The following is an 18,188-nucleotide window of genomic DNA, read 5'->3' on the forward strand; positions in this document are numbered from 1 at the left end:
TCTAATTTCATTCTTTTACATGTGGCTGTCCAGTTTTCCCAGCACCACTTATTGAAGAGGTTGTCTTTTCTCCAGTGTATATTCTTGCCTCCTTTATCAAAAATAAGGTGACCATATGCACACGGGTTTATCTCTGGGCTTTCTGTCCTGTTCCATTGATCTATATTTCTGTTTTTGTGCCAGTACCATATTGTGTTGATTACTGTAGGTTTGTAGTATAGTCTCAAGTCCAGTGATTCTTTAAGTGGAGTTGTGGATGGGCCAGAAGAGGCAGACAAAGAGAGAGCAGCCACAGTGTCTCTAATACATAGAACTTCAACCAGAAACACTGAAGTAACAGGTGGAACACACCTGCAACAAACTCCAGCTCCAAAGATAATTATTGTGTAGCTCAGACATTGATAATGGGTTAAGATTGACATATTATTGCACATGTAAAAATCTAATGAATAGCTATGTTTTTTTTTTCCTGAAATGATACCCCCTTTACCTCTCTTTTTCTGAGAACTGAAAGCTATATAGATTGTTCTCTTTCTTCGTGTACTTGTCAGCAACAATAAGCCTCAATCCATTTTAAGATGCTGTAGACTCTCTAATTTATGTTAACCTCTTTGCAGAAGCTATACATTTTCAAACTTAAGTTTTGAACACCAATAGTTTTGTGGTGATTAAACAATTTTGAATGAAAATATGCCTCTCTAAAATATGCGGTAGTTTTTCTACGAAACAAAGCAAATTCATCCCTGTGTACAGTTACAGTTTCTCTGGAGCAATGAGCAGGTCAACGTTTAATACATTCCCCAAAAGTGCTCCACTCCCACCTCAGCATGTGCACATGGGCACGCACACACATATCCAAACCCACTTTTCACATAAAAACGTCTATCTTCCATTTTTTTAAAGAAAGTATTATACTTTCTACTGGGCATTTTTAATGTGTTTCACTTATCTCTGTGTATGGACTTCTTTTTCCTCTGCAATAATTTATAGAATTCAGAGAAAATATGGTGAGGAATGATAAAGGTTAGAATGTACATGTATTTAGTTGAACAGTACTAAAGACACATAAGTCAAAACCTTTTTACTGATACCCAAATACTATGGAGGTGCATTCCTGTATGAAGAGTTAAAAACTGAGTCACTGATTGGTTATGCAATTCTACCATGAGGTGGATATGTAATTTCTCAACCAATTCTTTTGAACAGTTTCTACTTTACATCATTCAGCCCTACTTAGTTTAAGATTTAAAGAAGTATCCTTTATACTCCTCCTAGATCAACATGTCCACAAGTATCCTAAGGCAGCAAAAGTAGACTCAAGTATAAGAAGAGGATGTTTAGGATCTCATCTGTCTATATCTTAGGGGGATACTTTTTTCTGTTGCCAATAAATGAGAGGACATTATTACATCAGTATGTTTTGAGTAGCTTCAGATTTTCAAAAGATCCTTCTGAACTGGTGCTATCTTGCTTTGGGGTTTTCAGTATTTACCCTGGCAGCTAACATGAGGAGATTAATTATTCTTGATTTTAGTATCTCAACAAACCAGTTACTAATAATTTATCCTAGAAACCTCTGTGTGTAAAACACAAACAGAATGTGGTCCACCTTCCCTTTCTATGGGGGGCCTTTCTAGGGGGCCTAGTGCTCTCTGCCATGTGAGCCCCTGCTAACGAAAGGGGTTACCTAACAATATGTCTTCTAATAAAAAGGAATGATCCTTCATAGTCTAGACTTTAAGTACTGCAACTCTAAAGCATGACCAAGTATCTTTTTATTTCCTTTGCCCCAACTAGCTCAAAACATTACCTAAGGAAAAAGTGGTCAAGGTCGAATTTAGAAATGTTTCAGTAAGAAATGTAGATGCATAAGGAAATAAAAATTCAGATAGAATACATCAGTCAGAAAACTAGAGTAAACGTTTTGTGACACAACAGGAACTAGGCAAAGCACAGGAATTTAAGGAAGGACATCTTTTAATGTTTGAAACCAGTCTTTCTGTGGTGACTGTGAAAGCAAGAGATACTACAACAAATAACTATGAATGCACATTCTACTCTTTGTAATCTCCCACACAGTAATTTCTGTATTATCATTTACAGCTCTTAATACTAGCACAGTATCCTGAGGTTGCCAAGTATAAGTTGTATGCAACTGAGTGAAAAGATCAAAATCTACTCAAATTTCCAAAAGAACTGCAGAACATGGAAAATGACAGTCCCAAACATGTCCATTTGTATAATCATTGACAAAAATATAAGCCCATATTGTTATAAACAGCATGGTTATAGTGCCTACTGATGCTGTACAAAGGATTCCATAGAGAAAGAAACTTAAGTAATGTATAATAAATGGTTCATAGGCCAGTCATTTAGTTTCCATTTTTAAACGTCTTTCAAAATGGTTGATGCTCATGAAAAGCAATGTCCTGACAGTCCTGGGGTCTGTGTATTGCAGGGACACTGATGAGGGTAGTGATGTTTTCCCTTTGATGAGGAAGACAAGAGTTCAGGGTCCAGGATTTGTTTAGAACATCCACCCCTCTTCTGAATTTAACAAAAGGGAACCAATCAGTGAATCAGTACCAAATAAAAATAATTGGCTCATACTGAAGCCACATCTGTAGAAACTGAAATCCATTCCATTGTGAACATGTTGAATTTTAAGTGACTGCTTTTTGTTCAAAGTGTGGATTTTAATGACATCTTAATAATCCTTTAGAAATGTGCTGCTGATCAGTGCAGAGAACAAAAGTGCCGCCAGTTCTTCAACTGTGTGTTTTGCAAAAATAAAGCATATTCAATCTTCATTTTGTAGGTCGATATTAAGAAAGGTCCTCATGTAGCTGGTGCATAAATGTCGACTCATTTGCTTCCTGGAAAGCAGAAGAAAGGTAAGTACTCATCAGAAAGTCGTGGAAAAATAAAACAGGTAATATGCAAATTCTAAATACTGACGATGTCATGTTTTCTAGTAATTAGCCCAATTTCTCAAGCTGCAGAGAAACATTCTCTGATGAACTTCATGGATAAGGCAATTATTTTCCCATTCCAGGATACATGGAAGGCTGCTTCCCAGCTCTCAAGAGCTGCGCATGGCCAGATAAGGAGGGGTAGCTCATTCAGTCTGCTCTGGATGAGCATTTCCACTCTTTGCTGTCCCTTCAGACCATCCTCCATTTAGCGGTGTGTATACTACTACTTTCAAAAGGACTATTGGCTTATTCTCTTTGTGATCCATTGAGCAAAATCACACCTTAGCTCCATCATCTTTGCTTTACTCCCTCGTGTACATCCACCTCCTTATTTTACAATGGTTTATAAATCTTCCCAGAGGCATAATAATTATAATATTTGAAACTGAAGCTTGTTTAAGGAAATCTATATCTGTGATTCTTCTAAATCTAGTCGATCAGGTAATCTACAGAAAACAGTGTTCTTCTCTATTTGTAATGAAAAGAAAACAGACATATCGTTGTGTAAAGAGCAGTAACTTTTCCTTGTAACAGTCAAATGTTTAAGCCAAGTCAATATACTTGTTGATATAAAGACACTCTAGAAAGTTTGCAATCTTTCACCTTAATTAAGCCACATAGAGACCCAAGATATTGGACATTCAGGGCTCATTAAGCACTGATGAAGTAGATCATATAATTTTAATAGAGAATAGTATCAGAAAATTTTTACAACTACTATATACTTCATTTTGAAAAGCATATTCTCCCACTACAACAAGGTTTTGTTGTAAATTGGCTTTTAGGTGAATGATCTCTTCTATCTGTTATATAAATGGTCATATGAAGTACTTTGTTTAATCATAACAACTCATTTGTTATTGGACTGATGACAGGTCTTAATGGTGATGCCGTATTTCCTTTGTTTATTATAATGTGAATGTATTTATTATAATGTGAATGTATTAAGTCAGCATTTTGAATACATTCTGTCCAAAATGATTGTAGGCAGAATTGTTCAGTCTTCTTTTCAGGGAATAAATATAGGCCGAAAGCATCAGAACAAAAGATGGAGTTGCCTTCCTAGGCCCAAGCTCTCAATCTCACACACAAAAAATATTGGTCCAAAAATGCCACTTCATTTTTTTTAATCTTCAATTTGACTGATCCACATTTTGAAAATGGATAATTTTGCAGTTAAAATTTACAATTTTCTGGAACGTCTCCAAAAGATAGAAGGATGATGATGGATCCATGGTTATTGGAAACTCATAAAATTTTATTAGGGATTAGTTGTGATAATTCATGTAAAATATTTAGCATGATTTTGGCACATTAAGAAGGTCAATAATTATCAGTGGCAGCTCCAGAATTTCTATATAAGACAGCTTACGGTCAACAACCTGACTGAAAGTAGAGTAAGAAGACTTGTTTTGAAATTGTGATTTTTCATAGCAAGTATATTGCTTTTATTTAGATTCCATATTTTTTTTGATGTTCCCGGGAAGGAAGGCTGGATGGAAGCTATGGATAAGTGGAAAATCAACCCCCCCCTCAGGCCGTACCAATGCCACGTATGATCATTAAAGAAAGGCTTCCATTTAGGAAAGATGGGGTCAGAGATTCATTCCTCTATGTACAAGGGGGCACAGGCACTAATGTCTAAAACACAGAGGCCTGAACCGTCTCTTCAGTTTTGCTAAAACGCCTATCTATCTGTCCACATTTACATGATTTTTCCTGTAAACTCTGAGTAATTTGGTTTACTATGTTGACCATTTTTTGTCTCTATTTTCTTGTACCGTTGTATTCAGTTCTAGCTCCCGAATTGTAAGCTCCCGAATTGGAATCATTCATCAGGGCTTCCACATCATGCTTTTGGACGGCATGTCTATATGCAGCGACTCTGTTTTAATATGCTTTCTTCATTTTAAAACAGCATATTTTAATCTTATCATTTATTGGGTTTTTAATTCTCATTAATTTTTAGCTTATCTAATCTAAATTTTCCTTTTTATTTTCTCTTCCTTTGTAAATTTCAGTCTCCCCAAATAGCTACCATTTTCAGTTTCACATACCCTTTCCTAAGCAGAGATATAGTAAATTAATTATTTGTGATTTTTAAAAATAACTAGCTAGAAATAATTGAGAAATAAAATTTAGTATATGTATAGCTTTTGTGCAACATTCTAATTTTTCAAAGGTGACAGTTTCATAATTTAGCGCATTCCTCCCAGAATAAAGATGAAATGTAGTGATCTGCTTAATATTAATAGGCCTTATTACTCATTCAGGCTTTGTTTATAATTAATTTACATTAAGCATCTCAAAACTTCAAGGATGTGTTAAAAATGCTAGGTGACTAGACATAGCCAGAAATATTTGCAGTCTAGTTTATAACCTCTTTTTTGATAAAATGAAAACAATAATATATAAACTAATGTTATTAAAGCCGTATATAATTTTAATTATATACTTACTTAATTTACTCTCTTTGATCTGCATGCACAGTATGAAATCATAAAAACAATAAACATCACCACACCAACACTGAGTAAGGTAATTTCTACGAGGCCAAGGAGGTTTATTTTTCCAGTCACTTGATTTCTAAACATTTCTGCCTTCTCATCACCAATGGTACCAGTCTGTAATCAAGTTAATAGATAGCGTTATTTGGTTAGATTTGGGGAAAAAAATACTCAACTCGCCATTTAAGTGTATCACTCTTTTTCTGAAACACCGCATCGATGTTAGTCATCTTTATCTGTAAGACAAGCCAGTGGAATTCCCTTTGCATGTCAAAGAAGGCGATAAATGCCAAGGTAGAATATTTAGAGAGAGAAATATAATCTTCCTCCCTTGAAACATGTCAGCTAGCATTCTTCAATATACTGATTTCATTGATAAATACAATGGTCTTACTGGAATAGTCTCCAATTTTCCAAAGGCTTTTTTCTAGTGGCAGAGAAAAATGTCAAGGGTCAACAGTTTTCCTCCTCTAAAGGCTTATGAAGTTCATTTCCTAATCCTGTGGCTAATCAGTTCCCTGATTTGTACTAAAAATATCTTGTCAGGCACTAGATAGACTGCCTACATCTACTCTAACCTGGGTTTTATAAGTTTGGTTGGCTTTTATTGGCACTACAACATTGACATTGAGTTATTCGGAGTTGCACGTTTGCGTGACTCTTTCCTAACACATGCATTATGAAAATAAGAACACTGAAATCTAACATAATCGTGATACTTCTGTGTGATTTGGTACTCCGAAAATAACTATTATATAATTAATGATATATAAATCTCCCATATATGCAATGGAAACACAAGTTCAAATACTATTTATGTGTGTTCAGTTTTCAAACATCAAAAGCTTTTTCTATCTGCCAAGAAGTTTACTGTTTTTAGTGACTAAGAAATAAAAATACTAACCTCATTAAGCCAAAGAATAGGCACAAAATAGTTCTGCTTCAGACCCTTTAATGCTCTGTAATAAACATTGAAAATAATTATGAAAATATATACTAATATACTACCCATATATGACAGAAATGTTAGTAATTATTAGCGAAAATAAATGTTCAGGAATTAGCTGCTCTTGAAACTTGGTTAAGTACCTTGATGTTTGTTCCCTGTAGTGAATCATTTAAATTTTAATATGGCCGTTTCTCAGACATCTTTCACTCTTATATATCTTTCTAATACACATTTCTAATTAGACTGACTTTTTCTAAGCATATGTTTTGTCCTTTCAACAAATTATACCCAGGAAACTAAAATATGAATGCTAGTAGCTGCTCTTGAAACTTGGTTAAGTACCTTGATGTTTGTTCCCTGTAGTGAATCATTTAAATTTTAATATGGCTGTTTCTCAGACATCTTTCACTCTTATATATCTTTCTAATACACATTTCTAATTAGACTGACTTTTTCTAAGCATATGTTTTGTCCTTTCAACAAATTATACCCAGGAAACTAAAATATGAAAACTATTCTCTTGAAAATATTTGGACAGCTAGCAAAATGAGCAGTGCCAAAAATACTCACTCCAAAATATGTGTAAATACCATTTCAATACACACTAGATATAATTCTAAATTACAGATGAAAGTTATAAGCATTTAGTAATCATTTAATGACATAAAGCCAAAGAGAAGATGAAAGTTTTATTATTTCCACTTCCTGTCATAGATATACCCACATTCTTACACGGAGGTAGTAAAAATCATAATGAAACTTTTTCCAAGGGACTCACTCAATTTTTCTTGCTGGCTTGACCAGTATGTTGATCTGCAGCCGTTTTGCAAATCGTAACGTAAATCCAGTTATCTAAAACGAGAACAAACTAAAAAATTACCAACTTATTTTAAAAACATTCTTTTATAATAGCCAAAACTTATTTTTACTCTTATGTAGAACCTAAGGTGAAACTGTTGTACTTAAAACTCGTGAAATTTATTAAATAATTATTTGGACTTATTAAATATTACATACATAACTCTGCGTAATTACATTTTATGTGTATATGCCTGTGTGTATACAGATGTATACACACATGCATATATATGTGCACGCACGCACGCACAATTTTTTGCCCAAACTACTGTCCAGGTTTTACTGAGATTTTTGATTTTTATCTGAACTGGTTTTGGGGAATCAACAACAACAGTAGTGAAACCTACAACTCATGTAGTCAGTTTAAATCCTGAACTACATATTGCCAAATATATATTCAGTCAGAATCCATGTATCGTCCATATAATTATAATGCTACTTCTGTCACTATTTAAACTGAAACGTGACTACTAAAATCCTGTCATTTCATTTAACTGTCGACAAGGGAATATTAAAATGAAAGTTAAAACTGTTACACTATAGGAAATTTAGTAGATTTTTTTTTCACTAAGTATATCATAGCTCTTGCCTCAAATGCACATATACCCATAAAACTTTTTTAATCCCTCATAGTCTACAGTGTCCCTTCATGTAAGCAATACTTGCAGTTAAGTATAAAAGAGGCATCAAAGAGTACCTTATACCAAATTGTTTTAAACTGATTAGAATCATTTCCATCATTGTTATTCCGGATATTTGCTGAAAAACTAAAATTGAATTACCTTGACATTTCATAAGCAACAATAGGAAGAAATCAACGTAATTTTCTTTGAAATAAAAGTTATTTATCAAGATTGTGATACAATAAATATCAATAAATGTGACTGACAAAAGGAGAGAACTTAATTTTTCCTTCAGTTTTAAAAAACAAATGAGATAAATAATGTATTTGCTTACAGGTTCAACATCTAAGTATGTGCTGTGTTCTTCTTCGTTTGGATTTAAGCCTTCGATAGGTTGTGCAGTTTCAGGACTTGCATATAGAAAATGAGGAAGTGAAATATACACGGGTTTTCCTGAAAACAAGGTTTAAGAGACAATTGGGATAAATTGTTTTCCTCATTTCATATACCGCTTAGGAAAGACTACCTTGAAAATAAAGCTTTTTAAGTTAGAAAGAGAAATGCGTAAAGTTGGCTGTGACTACTAATTGGGCGATGAGGGTGAGGGAAAATTATTATATCATCTGATTGCTTTTTGATCAAAAATAAAATATAAACTTCTGCATCATCCTACTAACCATTCAGTTGATGTCTGTTGTTTATCCCTTATGCTTAGCTGCTGAACACAAAGAGAAATGCGTAAAGTTGGCTGTGACTACTAATTGGGCGATGAGGGTGAGGGAAAATTATTATATCATCTGATTGCTTTTTGATCAAAAATAAAATATAAACTTCTGCATCATCCTACTAACCATTCAGTTGATGTCTGTTGTTTATCCCTTATGTTTAGCTGCTGAACACAAAGTTACAACCATATACCTTCATGTTTCAGGCAGTAGTATGTCTATGGACTGAGAATTTATTTAATTTAAGAGGCTTTTCTTTCTTTAGTCTCACCCACTCCAATGTGAAAAAGGTGAGCAAAATAAGAGACTCCAAATTTCATGTTTGAATCAATTCTTGTCTCAGACACCCTGAAATATTTTTATTTACCATTTTCTAGGGTAGAAAATGTTAGAAAAACGTCAGATGGGTAAGTTGAGATGCTCAGAGTATTCTGAGAATTATTTTCATTTTACCCTAAATCTAAAAGGAGCACAGGGATTCTGCACAGCAAAGAAAACCATCAAAAAATGAAAAGCCTACCTATGGGATGGGAGAAAATATTTGCAAACCACATATCCCATTAGTGATTAACATCCAAAATATACAAGAAATTCACACAACTCAAAAAAAATAAATAACCCAATTAAAAAATGAGCAAAGGACCTGAAGAGACATTTTCCAAAGTAGCACTGGGGAATATCAGTAGGGTTTTACCTAATAATACCTAAGTTTTGCAACACTGAAACAACTGGGACCTTGACAGCGGTACAAAAATCAAAACAAAAATATCCTATCATCACCTTTACTTTCTGCCCTTTTTACTTTCTCACTTTAAATCTCTAGTGGAAAGGAAACCTAGGTGAAATTTACATTTTAAAGAAAACTGCAAATTATGGCATGGATTGTGCCATCGAGAACTTTTACTCACCGTCTTTGCATTTGCCAATATCTAGCACACCATATGAAGTACAATTTTTGGAGACAATTTTTTCTGTGCAGAAACAGTGGTTGTCTGGATTTTGAAGTGGAGATGCAAAAGCCAAGGATGGAAGGATAAATCTATACACGGGGATTCCTTTCAGATTAATTTCGGCTCCAAACACAGCATAGATTGACCTAAACACAGATAAAGATCTTCATTCTGGGAAACTGAACTTCATTTTGGACATTCTTTTTTTTTCTTACTCTTAAATTTATATTACTGCCTTAAATTAGAAAAACTGGATATGATCTTGTTGGAATTCTTGCTTAATTTTTAGGGAAAAAAATCTTGTGAAATTCTAAAATATACCGGAACTCAATACCTGAGTATGAGCTCTTCTTACCTTTGTTTTCAAAAGCTTCTGAGAATAATTTCTGCTTGTGAACTACTATGGAGTGTTTATACTGAGGACATTTCTCAGAGTTTCCTTTATAGATTAAATATTTATATGACTGACTCCCTCAAGTCCTCTATTTGTGCCCAATTTAAATTAAAAAAAATAAAATTTCAATCTTCTACAACTTAATCCTGGAGAGAAAGGCTGCTCTCTCGCTGGGGTGTGTGCATGCGGGTTTTGATATATGTCTCCTACACTCCCCCATTTACCAAGTGTCCACCATAACCCCGGCAACGTACTGGGACTGAATACATGTTTTCTAACCCCCAGTTAACTCTAGTTGAAGAAATGCGGCTCTTTGCAGTTTTACAGATAAGGAAAAATTCAGAGATATTAAATGCTTACCTACACCACAAGCGTTTAGAAACAGGGCTAGGATTCAAGGATATCGGTGTGTGTGCCAATGCTTTTGTAATAGCTGCTAGGCCCCATCAATTTGAAAAGATGCTATACTGTCCGTAGAGCACATTAACATAGCTCTGTGACTGTGGTATCATCCTCTTTCTTTGGACATCTTTACAAAGACAGACTGAACATGCCTTTCGAGACTTGACTGTTATTACACATACTACTAGTTTAGTAAAAGAATGAAAATATAGTTCTTGCTTAGAAATAACAAAGAAGAAAAGGATTTGCATTATGCAAAATACCCTCCTACATCTTTCAATTTTTTAAAGACTTATGAACACATTATGAATTCCATATTATATTTCTTCTTAATACATCAAGAAAAAACTTCCCTAAATGTACTTTATTTTTCTCAAATAACATGATTATTAAGTGTGAGCTTCTTGGTCTGTGTTTTATCTCGTAGGGAAAGAACTGTGACTTCGAGAAATACATCTATGTCTTTGTCTTACCTGCAAATGTCAGAGGAGAAGAACTGCAATACCTGGGTCTTCTCAATGAAAGGTGGAAATGATGCTGCGTCTGTTTGTTTAAGAACCAAGCAAGGGATTAGGTGTAATGTGTGTCCTAGACAAATCTAGAAATCTTGATTCCAGCAGGGTTAAGAGAAATATAATGCAAACTGTATATATAATATTAAAATTCTCCGGTAGCCACATTTTAAAAATGAAAAATGTATCTGGTATAGTTTATTTAACCCAATATGTCCAAAATACCATCGTTTTAACACACAATCAATATGAAAATTAACAAAAATCTCAAAATCCAGTGTGTACCGTATACTTACAGCACATTTCAGTTTGTACTAGCTGCATTTCAAGTGCCGAATTGTGGCATGTGCTAGCAGCTACCACATTGAACCAGTCTGTACACTATACACAATCACTGGTATTCAATTTCATACTAAATTTTCCCACTCCTTAAAAATAAATGAAAGTTAAAAAACAATGGCAAAATCGCACGTTGTTAAAACTGTGATTGTGTGTTTTGAAATCCTCCACCTATCAGTAGAGTAGCACTTTTCTTACCTTGAGGTTCCTTTAGAACTCATTTTGGTAAATGTTGTTCTTACTTTTAATAATGATTCATTCACCTACCCTAATGTCTGATTAATATTTAAGTCACTTATTGAAGTTCTCTCGGTAAACAGAATTTCATGCAAATGGTTGGAAAATGTACACATCAAACTAAAAAGGGCATTTGTTGAGTTTATTGAATCTCTACTATGGTTATGATCCACGGCACACACTGGATATAAGCAGAAATAATGAGATTATTCCTCCATTTGCTCCACAAATGACTATCACCAAAATGAGCCACCACTGAATGTGTCTGTTCAAAACAGTAAGTCCCATCCTTCAACTATGAATACCACGCTCTTCTTCTGGTAACTGCACTAACCTTGTGATCTTATTACATTTCATTTATATTTTTGTGATGAGTGAAATGTAACAGAAGATCTCAATGAACTTGATACTGACATTGAGAGAATAGGATATTGAATATTACCTTGAACTCCACAGATAGATAGGCCCCTGAATGGGCATTGTCTACAACTTCTGTCCCAACACCGTAGCCATTAAAGGTAAAGAATACCTTGTAAAAGAAGAAAAGGATTTGCATTATGCAGAATACCCTCCTACATCTTTCAATTTTTTAAAGACTTATGAACACATTATGAATTCCATATTATATTTCTTCTTAATACATCAAGAAAAAACTTCCCTAAATGTACTTTATTTTTCTCAAATAACATGATTATTAAGTGTGAGCTTCTTGGTCTGTGTTTTATCTCGTAGGGAAAGAACTGTGACTTCGAGAAATACATCTATGTCTTTGTCTTACCTGCAAATGTCAGAGGAGAAGAACTGCAATACCTGGGTCTTCTCAATGAAAGGTGGAAATGATGCTGCGTCTGTTAAGAACCAAGCAAGGGATTAGGTGTAATGTGTGTCCTAGACAAATCTAGAAATCTTGATTCCAGCAGGGTTAAGAGAAATATAATGCAAACTGTATATATAATATTAAAATTCTCCGGTAGCCACATTTTAAAAATGAAAAATGTATCTGGTATAGTTTATTTAACCCAATATGTCCAAAATACCATCGTTTTAACATACAATCAATATGAAAATTAACAAAAATCTCAAAATCCAGTGTGTACCGTATACTTACAGCACATTTCAGTTTGTACTAGCTGCATTTCAAGTGCCGAATTGTGGCATGTGCTAGCAGCTACCACATTGAACCAGTCTGTACACTATACACAATCACTGGTATTCAATTTCATACTAAATTTTCCCACTCCTTAAAAATAAATGAAAGTTAAAAAACAATGGCAAAATCGCACGTTGTTAAAACTGTGATTGTGTGTTTTGAAATCCTCCACCTATCAGTAGAGTAGCACTTTTCTTACCTTGAGGTTCCTTTAGAACTCATTTTGGTAAATGTTGTTCTTACTTTTAATAATGATTCATTCACCTACCCTAATGTCTGATTAATATTTAAGTCACTTATTGAAGTTCTCTCGGTAAACAGAATTTCATGCAAATGGTTGGAAAATGTACACATCAAACTAAAAAGGGCATTTGTTGAGTTTATTGAATCTCTACTATGGTTATGATCCACGGCACACACTGGATATAAGCAGAAATAATGAGATTATTCCTCCATTTGCTCCACAAATGACTATCACCAAAATGAGCCACCACTGAATGTGTCTGTTCAAAACAGTAAGTCCCATCCTTCAACTATGAATACCACGCTCTTCTTCTGGTAACTGCACTAACCTTGTGATCTTATTACATTTCATTTATATTTTTGTGATGAGTGAAATGTAACAGAAGATCTCAATGAACTTGATACTGACATTGAGAGAATAGGATATTGAATATTACCTTGAACTCCACAGATAGATAGGCCCCTGAATGGGCATTGTCTACAACTTCTGTCCCAACACCGTAGCCATTAAAGGTAAAGAATACCTTGTAAAGCTTTGAAAATGATCTGAAATATCATCGAAAATTGTGTCATAATGACACCGGCAATTACCATGGGCCATGACCATAAGATAGCTGATATTAGCAGGGCTCTTTTTTGTAATACATTCAAATGTAAATCAATATTTTCATTTTCTGTCTCTTTAAACTTATTGAAGAAGGTAGAAGAAGTACATCTAAATCATGATTAAAAACACCTTGGAACACTTCCCATTTCATTAGTCTCTTTCCTAGTGCCATAACTAAGAATCTCTCTCACAGGGATTCCATCAGAGTCCTCTGGCCTGTTCAGCCTACCTTTGCTCCTAGTTTGTTTTACTGCTTTGTTCTTCTTAGATACTTTTAACTTCATGCCTGATGCACATGTATTTATATTATAGTCATTAACGAATCCTCTAATTCCCGTCTTAAAACTTATCTACTTCTCTGTTTTGGACAAAGTTTTTTAATATATTTTTAAGCCCATAAACAGTAGTTTACTAGAAGAAGCACAGTATATTTTTCTCTGTATCTAAGGACTGAAGTTTATGCTTATGAAATTACTAGAGTTAGTGGTATTGGGACACTTGACTATTTGCAGAAATGAACTGCTGAGAAAGGACTTCCTTACCCATCCCCATGACTCAAAGCACTACAAAGCAAACTCAACGTTTGGTTTTGCTGTTTTCTTCTAGAAGAGTGTTAACAAAATTAAATAAACGTGCAAAACTCAGCAATACGTTTGTGAAAATGAATATTCTGTTTCCTTTTTATTCCCTGCCTTTTACATAACTTCTTTGTATTTAACATTTTTCATCTTCATTATATTACTTTCCTATAAAGTATTGTCTCACTAGCTTTGTAAACATTATACTCTGCTTCTGCTTCTTAGCAGCTGAAAGTTCACCTCTGATTTTAATTACCTCATGGGATTCGATTCCCATTGCTTTTTACAATCTTAATTCTTAAAATAATAGGCATATGTGTACTTTGCTTTTCTTTAAGGAGAATAGTAACCTGGATCTACCACACACTAAATCTAAATTCATAGTACCTTCTTTCTTCACAACTCTAATTCAGATTGTTCATTTCTGCATACATTTTTCATGGTTAGTAACCTTGTTTTGTTGCTGTTGTTGTTTTCGCTCTCATTTCTGATCATCTCATTCAAAAATCCATGGCTCTGTCTTAACAGCTTCACTGATTCTACCTCATATTGAAACCTCAATTTGGATGCATGTTTTACTTTTGTACTTATCTTGATTTTTTAAAATTCTTTCATTTTTAAACTATTATGTACACAGTACTTACAAAAGATGCAGACAGTGACTACTACTCTAAAACTTTCTAACCCCTGACTTCTGTGGCCAGGGAGGGAGTTCAATTAAGCAAAGCTTTTATGAAGCAAACATTTCCCCAGGGATGCAGTAAAGGCTCATCTTCAATGGTTAATCTTCAGAAATCCCATCACATTAGACAGACATTTACTAAGCCTACATAAGAATAGAGACTCTGAATTACGTTGCAGGGATACAAAGATAGGTAAACGCATACCCTCAACCTCTGGAACACTGTAGGTACCCTGGTGGATTTGTGGGAGAAAGGAGTTGGTTTCACTGTGATTATTACCACAAAACAAATGCCCTTACCTGTACCATTAATCATGTCACAATAACTTGGCCAATAGGAGAGATTCCTTAGGAATAAAAAAAAGAAAAGAAAGAAAGAAAATGATCAGTCTCATTTCAAGAGCACCTTTTCACATTACATTGTCTATTATGAGTCAGTACTCCTGCAAAAATAATAAATATTGATTAGACTAGATGTGTCAAACGCTAAGTTTAAGAAATGTTCTAAGTCATTTGGTCTTTGTTTTGTTTGAAGTTTGCATCTTGTTGAGATAAATGAAGTGCCTGATGCCATTAAGTGGCCAGATTATACAATAAAAGCTGCCAAAAGTTGGTAGTTAGAAACAACTTGGAACAGAGTTCTGCAAAAAGAAAATTGAGAAGCACTTATCAGAAATTTAGCTCTCTACTTAGGGGAAAGTTTTTTTTGTTTTTTGTGTTCAGCTGAACAGGAGGAAGATATTAACCAGATAACTGGTATAAACTCAGGGTGAGGGAAGAGGGCAGTGTGGAGGAGGACAGAAAGAAGCAGATGTTTGATCAGTAGAGATTAGAAACATGTAGATAATCAATTTATACTTTTCCTCTCTTTTACCTCTTACGTGAGTGGGCATTAAAGTAGGATGGAGTTTATTAATTTGTACTCTGGTATCTACGTAAGATATAAGTATCGACATATATATCTGGAAACAATAAAAACAACAGTAGTGATAGTTTCTCTGCACACTCAGCCACTTTTTGGTGATGGAAAATGGGTTTTTCACACTCCCAACATACCATCCAATAAGATGTCAAGGCAAGCTATTGCTTCTTTGTTTTTTTTTTTTTAATTTAATTTTACTTATTTATTTTTATACAGCAGGTTCTTATTAGTTATCTATTTTATACATATTAGTGTATATATGTCAATCCCAGTCTCCCAATTCATCACACCACCATCACCTCCACTGCTCCTGCTTTTTTAAACAGAGTAAACTTCATCATGCTCAGTCTTGCCATGGTCAGTTAAATTAACCCTGTCATAATCTTAAACTCAAGTGAAATTCTTACTCCAATTTGGAGCATTTAGTAACTCTCCTCAAAAACTCTCTGTAATATTGAAATATAGTGATTTCCCCTAAAATGAGCATTTAAATGTGTTCATTTTCCTCCATTAGAATTTTCAACAAAGATACGTGACTATGAACTCTGTAGAAGAAAAAGGACTACAGGAGTGTTTAATTGTTTTAAGCAACTTTTAGATAGGAACGCAGTGTGAGGTAATGTTTACTTAATTAATAAAAATATTTCAACTCTTTTGATTTTGATTATTCTTTGTCAGGGAATCACTGACCTAAAAGTCATTTTAACTTTGAGGAGAAAAGGCTTTTCCCTTGATATGTATTGGGGTTCTTCCTATTTTAGACCTATGATGAATAAATTAGGTGTACTCCAGATAAACAGACACGAGCCAGGGGAAAGTAGGAAATCATGGCTATATGAACATATCTCATTCTACTACTACTTCACAGGAGGCGTGCTCCTTATTTTCAAGTTTAATATGTCAGCTTTAGCACTTGAAATACTACTTCCCTTATTGCATTGATAAAGTTTTTAAAAGCTAAGTTATCAATATAGAAAATTATTTCAAGAAAATTTTGAAGGAGAAAGTCATGAAAGTGTTGGCATGGATTCATTAAACTTCCACCTTTATAGGCACATTTAGTCATGTCCTTAGAATGAACAATTTTTATTTGACATGCTCTGTTAAAATAAAAAAAGCAGAAAGATATATTTTCCTACTTACTAGATGATGAGTTGATGTATTGATTTTCTTCCTTTTCATTTGTGGTTATGTAATTGTATGAGTGCACGATAACGCTGGTTGTGCAGTAGAGATGGAAGTAGTTTCTTTAGATTTCTTTATGTAAGAGAACCTGTGCATAAAGGTCAACCCTCAGTGGGGCTGACACTCAGCACCTATGCACTAGTGTGACCAGTCGTCACAACTAAAGGGTTAATGCCTGGCAGAACGGGAGTTTCTAGGGCGAGATACAGGCAGGTCTGTTTCATAGGTTGGTGCCTGTGCATTACCAGTTGTTAAATAAGTTTCTTGCCTGCCTTAGAGTATCCTAGTGACACACACACACACACACACACACACACTTTGTGTGAATACTTACTTTTTGCCTTTATATGTGTCGATTACGGCAACTTTGCTTATGTCGTCCTTTCCACTGAAAACTTTATAAACTCCATCTGCAGTATTGTTGTACTGAAAAGATATGTACTGGAAAAAATTACTTCTACAACAAGCCACATTTTCCAAGTTATAAAATATCTAATTAACTTACTTACACATTTCTTAGTGGTTGTTCATAATTATTTTATATGATTTTAAATATATATATATGCAATAAAGTTTTAAAATTTTTGGTCTTTAACATTTTAAAAAGACGTAATATAAAAGGTGCTTAGAAATAAGTGCTAGATCCTGAGACAGAAGGAAACAAATAGCAAAGCTGGCATCCAACTCTAGCACACTTTTCATAATTAAGCCAGAAAGGCCATCTTAATCACTACTCCTATTTTATTGAGGTGAGGGGATAATGAACAAAACCTATGAGAACAATGACAGATTTCTAGAAGTATTCTCAATGTTATGATCTTTAATAAGATAATAAGTGGTTACGAAAGATTAGGTCACAAAATTTAAAACAGAATTAGCCAAGGAAAGAATTAAGAATATTTGCGTTAAATAATAGTAACTGAATTTATTATCCCTTAAGGCTGTCTATATTCATATTTGATTGGTATATGAACTTGCAATCCTAAAAACCATCTAAAGTAAAATAACAACCATGAACTGGAGAATATAACTAATATGTCATATAGTGCCAAATGAAATCACAGTCATATTTTCAATGCAATAGTCACCTTGTCCTATTTATAATTCAAAACATTATGCTATAACTAAGTACATAACCAAGTTCACATTTTTCTTTATCTCCAAACTGCCATCTCATGACATTTGTAGATTCCTAGAGGTTCTTATCAACTAATTCTGTGAAAATATGACATTGCTGACTTATCAATCTGCTGTGCAATTTCTGGTGACTTTTAAATTTACATTGAAATAAATTTGTAACAGGTCTAGGAAGGAAGAATGATATGATGAATACAATTAACAAAAATAAAA

The 18,188-nt window shown here is 34.0% G+C and overlaps 1 protein-coding gene across 1 annotated transcript in view; it reads right to left on the reverse strand.

The window, feature by feature from the left end:
• Nucleotides 1–1,959: 1,959 nt before the first annotated feature.
• LOC102973323 (platelet glycoprotein 4) overlaps nucleotides 1,960–18,188 on the reverse strand; it is a 73,443-nt gene continuing 57,214 nt past the window's right edge. Inside the window, exons 10-18 of the mRNA XM_028490140.2 lie at nucleotides 17,173–17,264; nucleotides 15,032–15,078; nucleotides 12,250–12,319; nucleotides 9,546–9,733; nucleotides 8,247–8,365; nucleotides 7,210–7,283; nucleotides 6,387–6,441; nucleotides 5,435–5,599; nucleotides 1,960–2,876 (exon numbers count right to left, since the gene is read on the reverse strand). Coding sequence (XP_028345941.1) covers nucleotides 5,435–5,599; nucleotides 6,387–6,441; nucleotides 7,210–7,283; nucleotides 8,247–8,365; nucleotides 9,546–9,733; nucleotides 12,250–12,319; nucleotides 15,032–15,078; nucleotides 17,173–17,264 — 810 coding nt within the window. The 3' untranslated portion in view covers nucleotides 1,960–2,876. The remainder of the gene's footprint in view (nucleotides 2,877–5,434; nucleotides 5,600–6,386; nucleotides 6,442–7,209; nucleotides 7,284–8,246; nucleotides 8,366–9,545; nucleotides 9,734–12,249; nucleotides 12,320–15,031; nucleotides 15,079–17,172; nucleotides 17,265–18,188) is intronic.

The sequence above is a fragment of the Physeter macrocephalus genome, chromosome 5 (genome assembly GCF_002837175.3).
Source record: "Physeter macrocephalus isolate SW-GA chromosome 5, ASM283717v5, whole genome shotgun sequence".
Classification (NCBI taxonomy): domain Eukaryota; kingdom Metazoa; phylum Chordata; class Mammalia; order Artiodactyla; family Physeteridae; genus Physeter; species Physeter macrocephalus.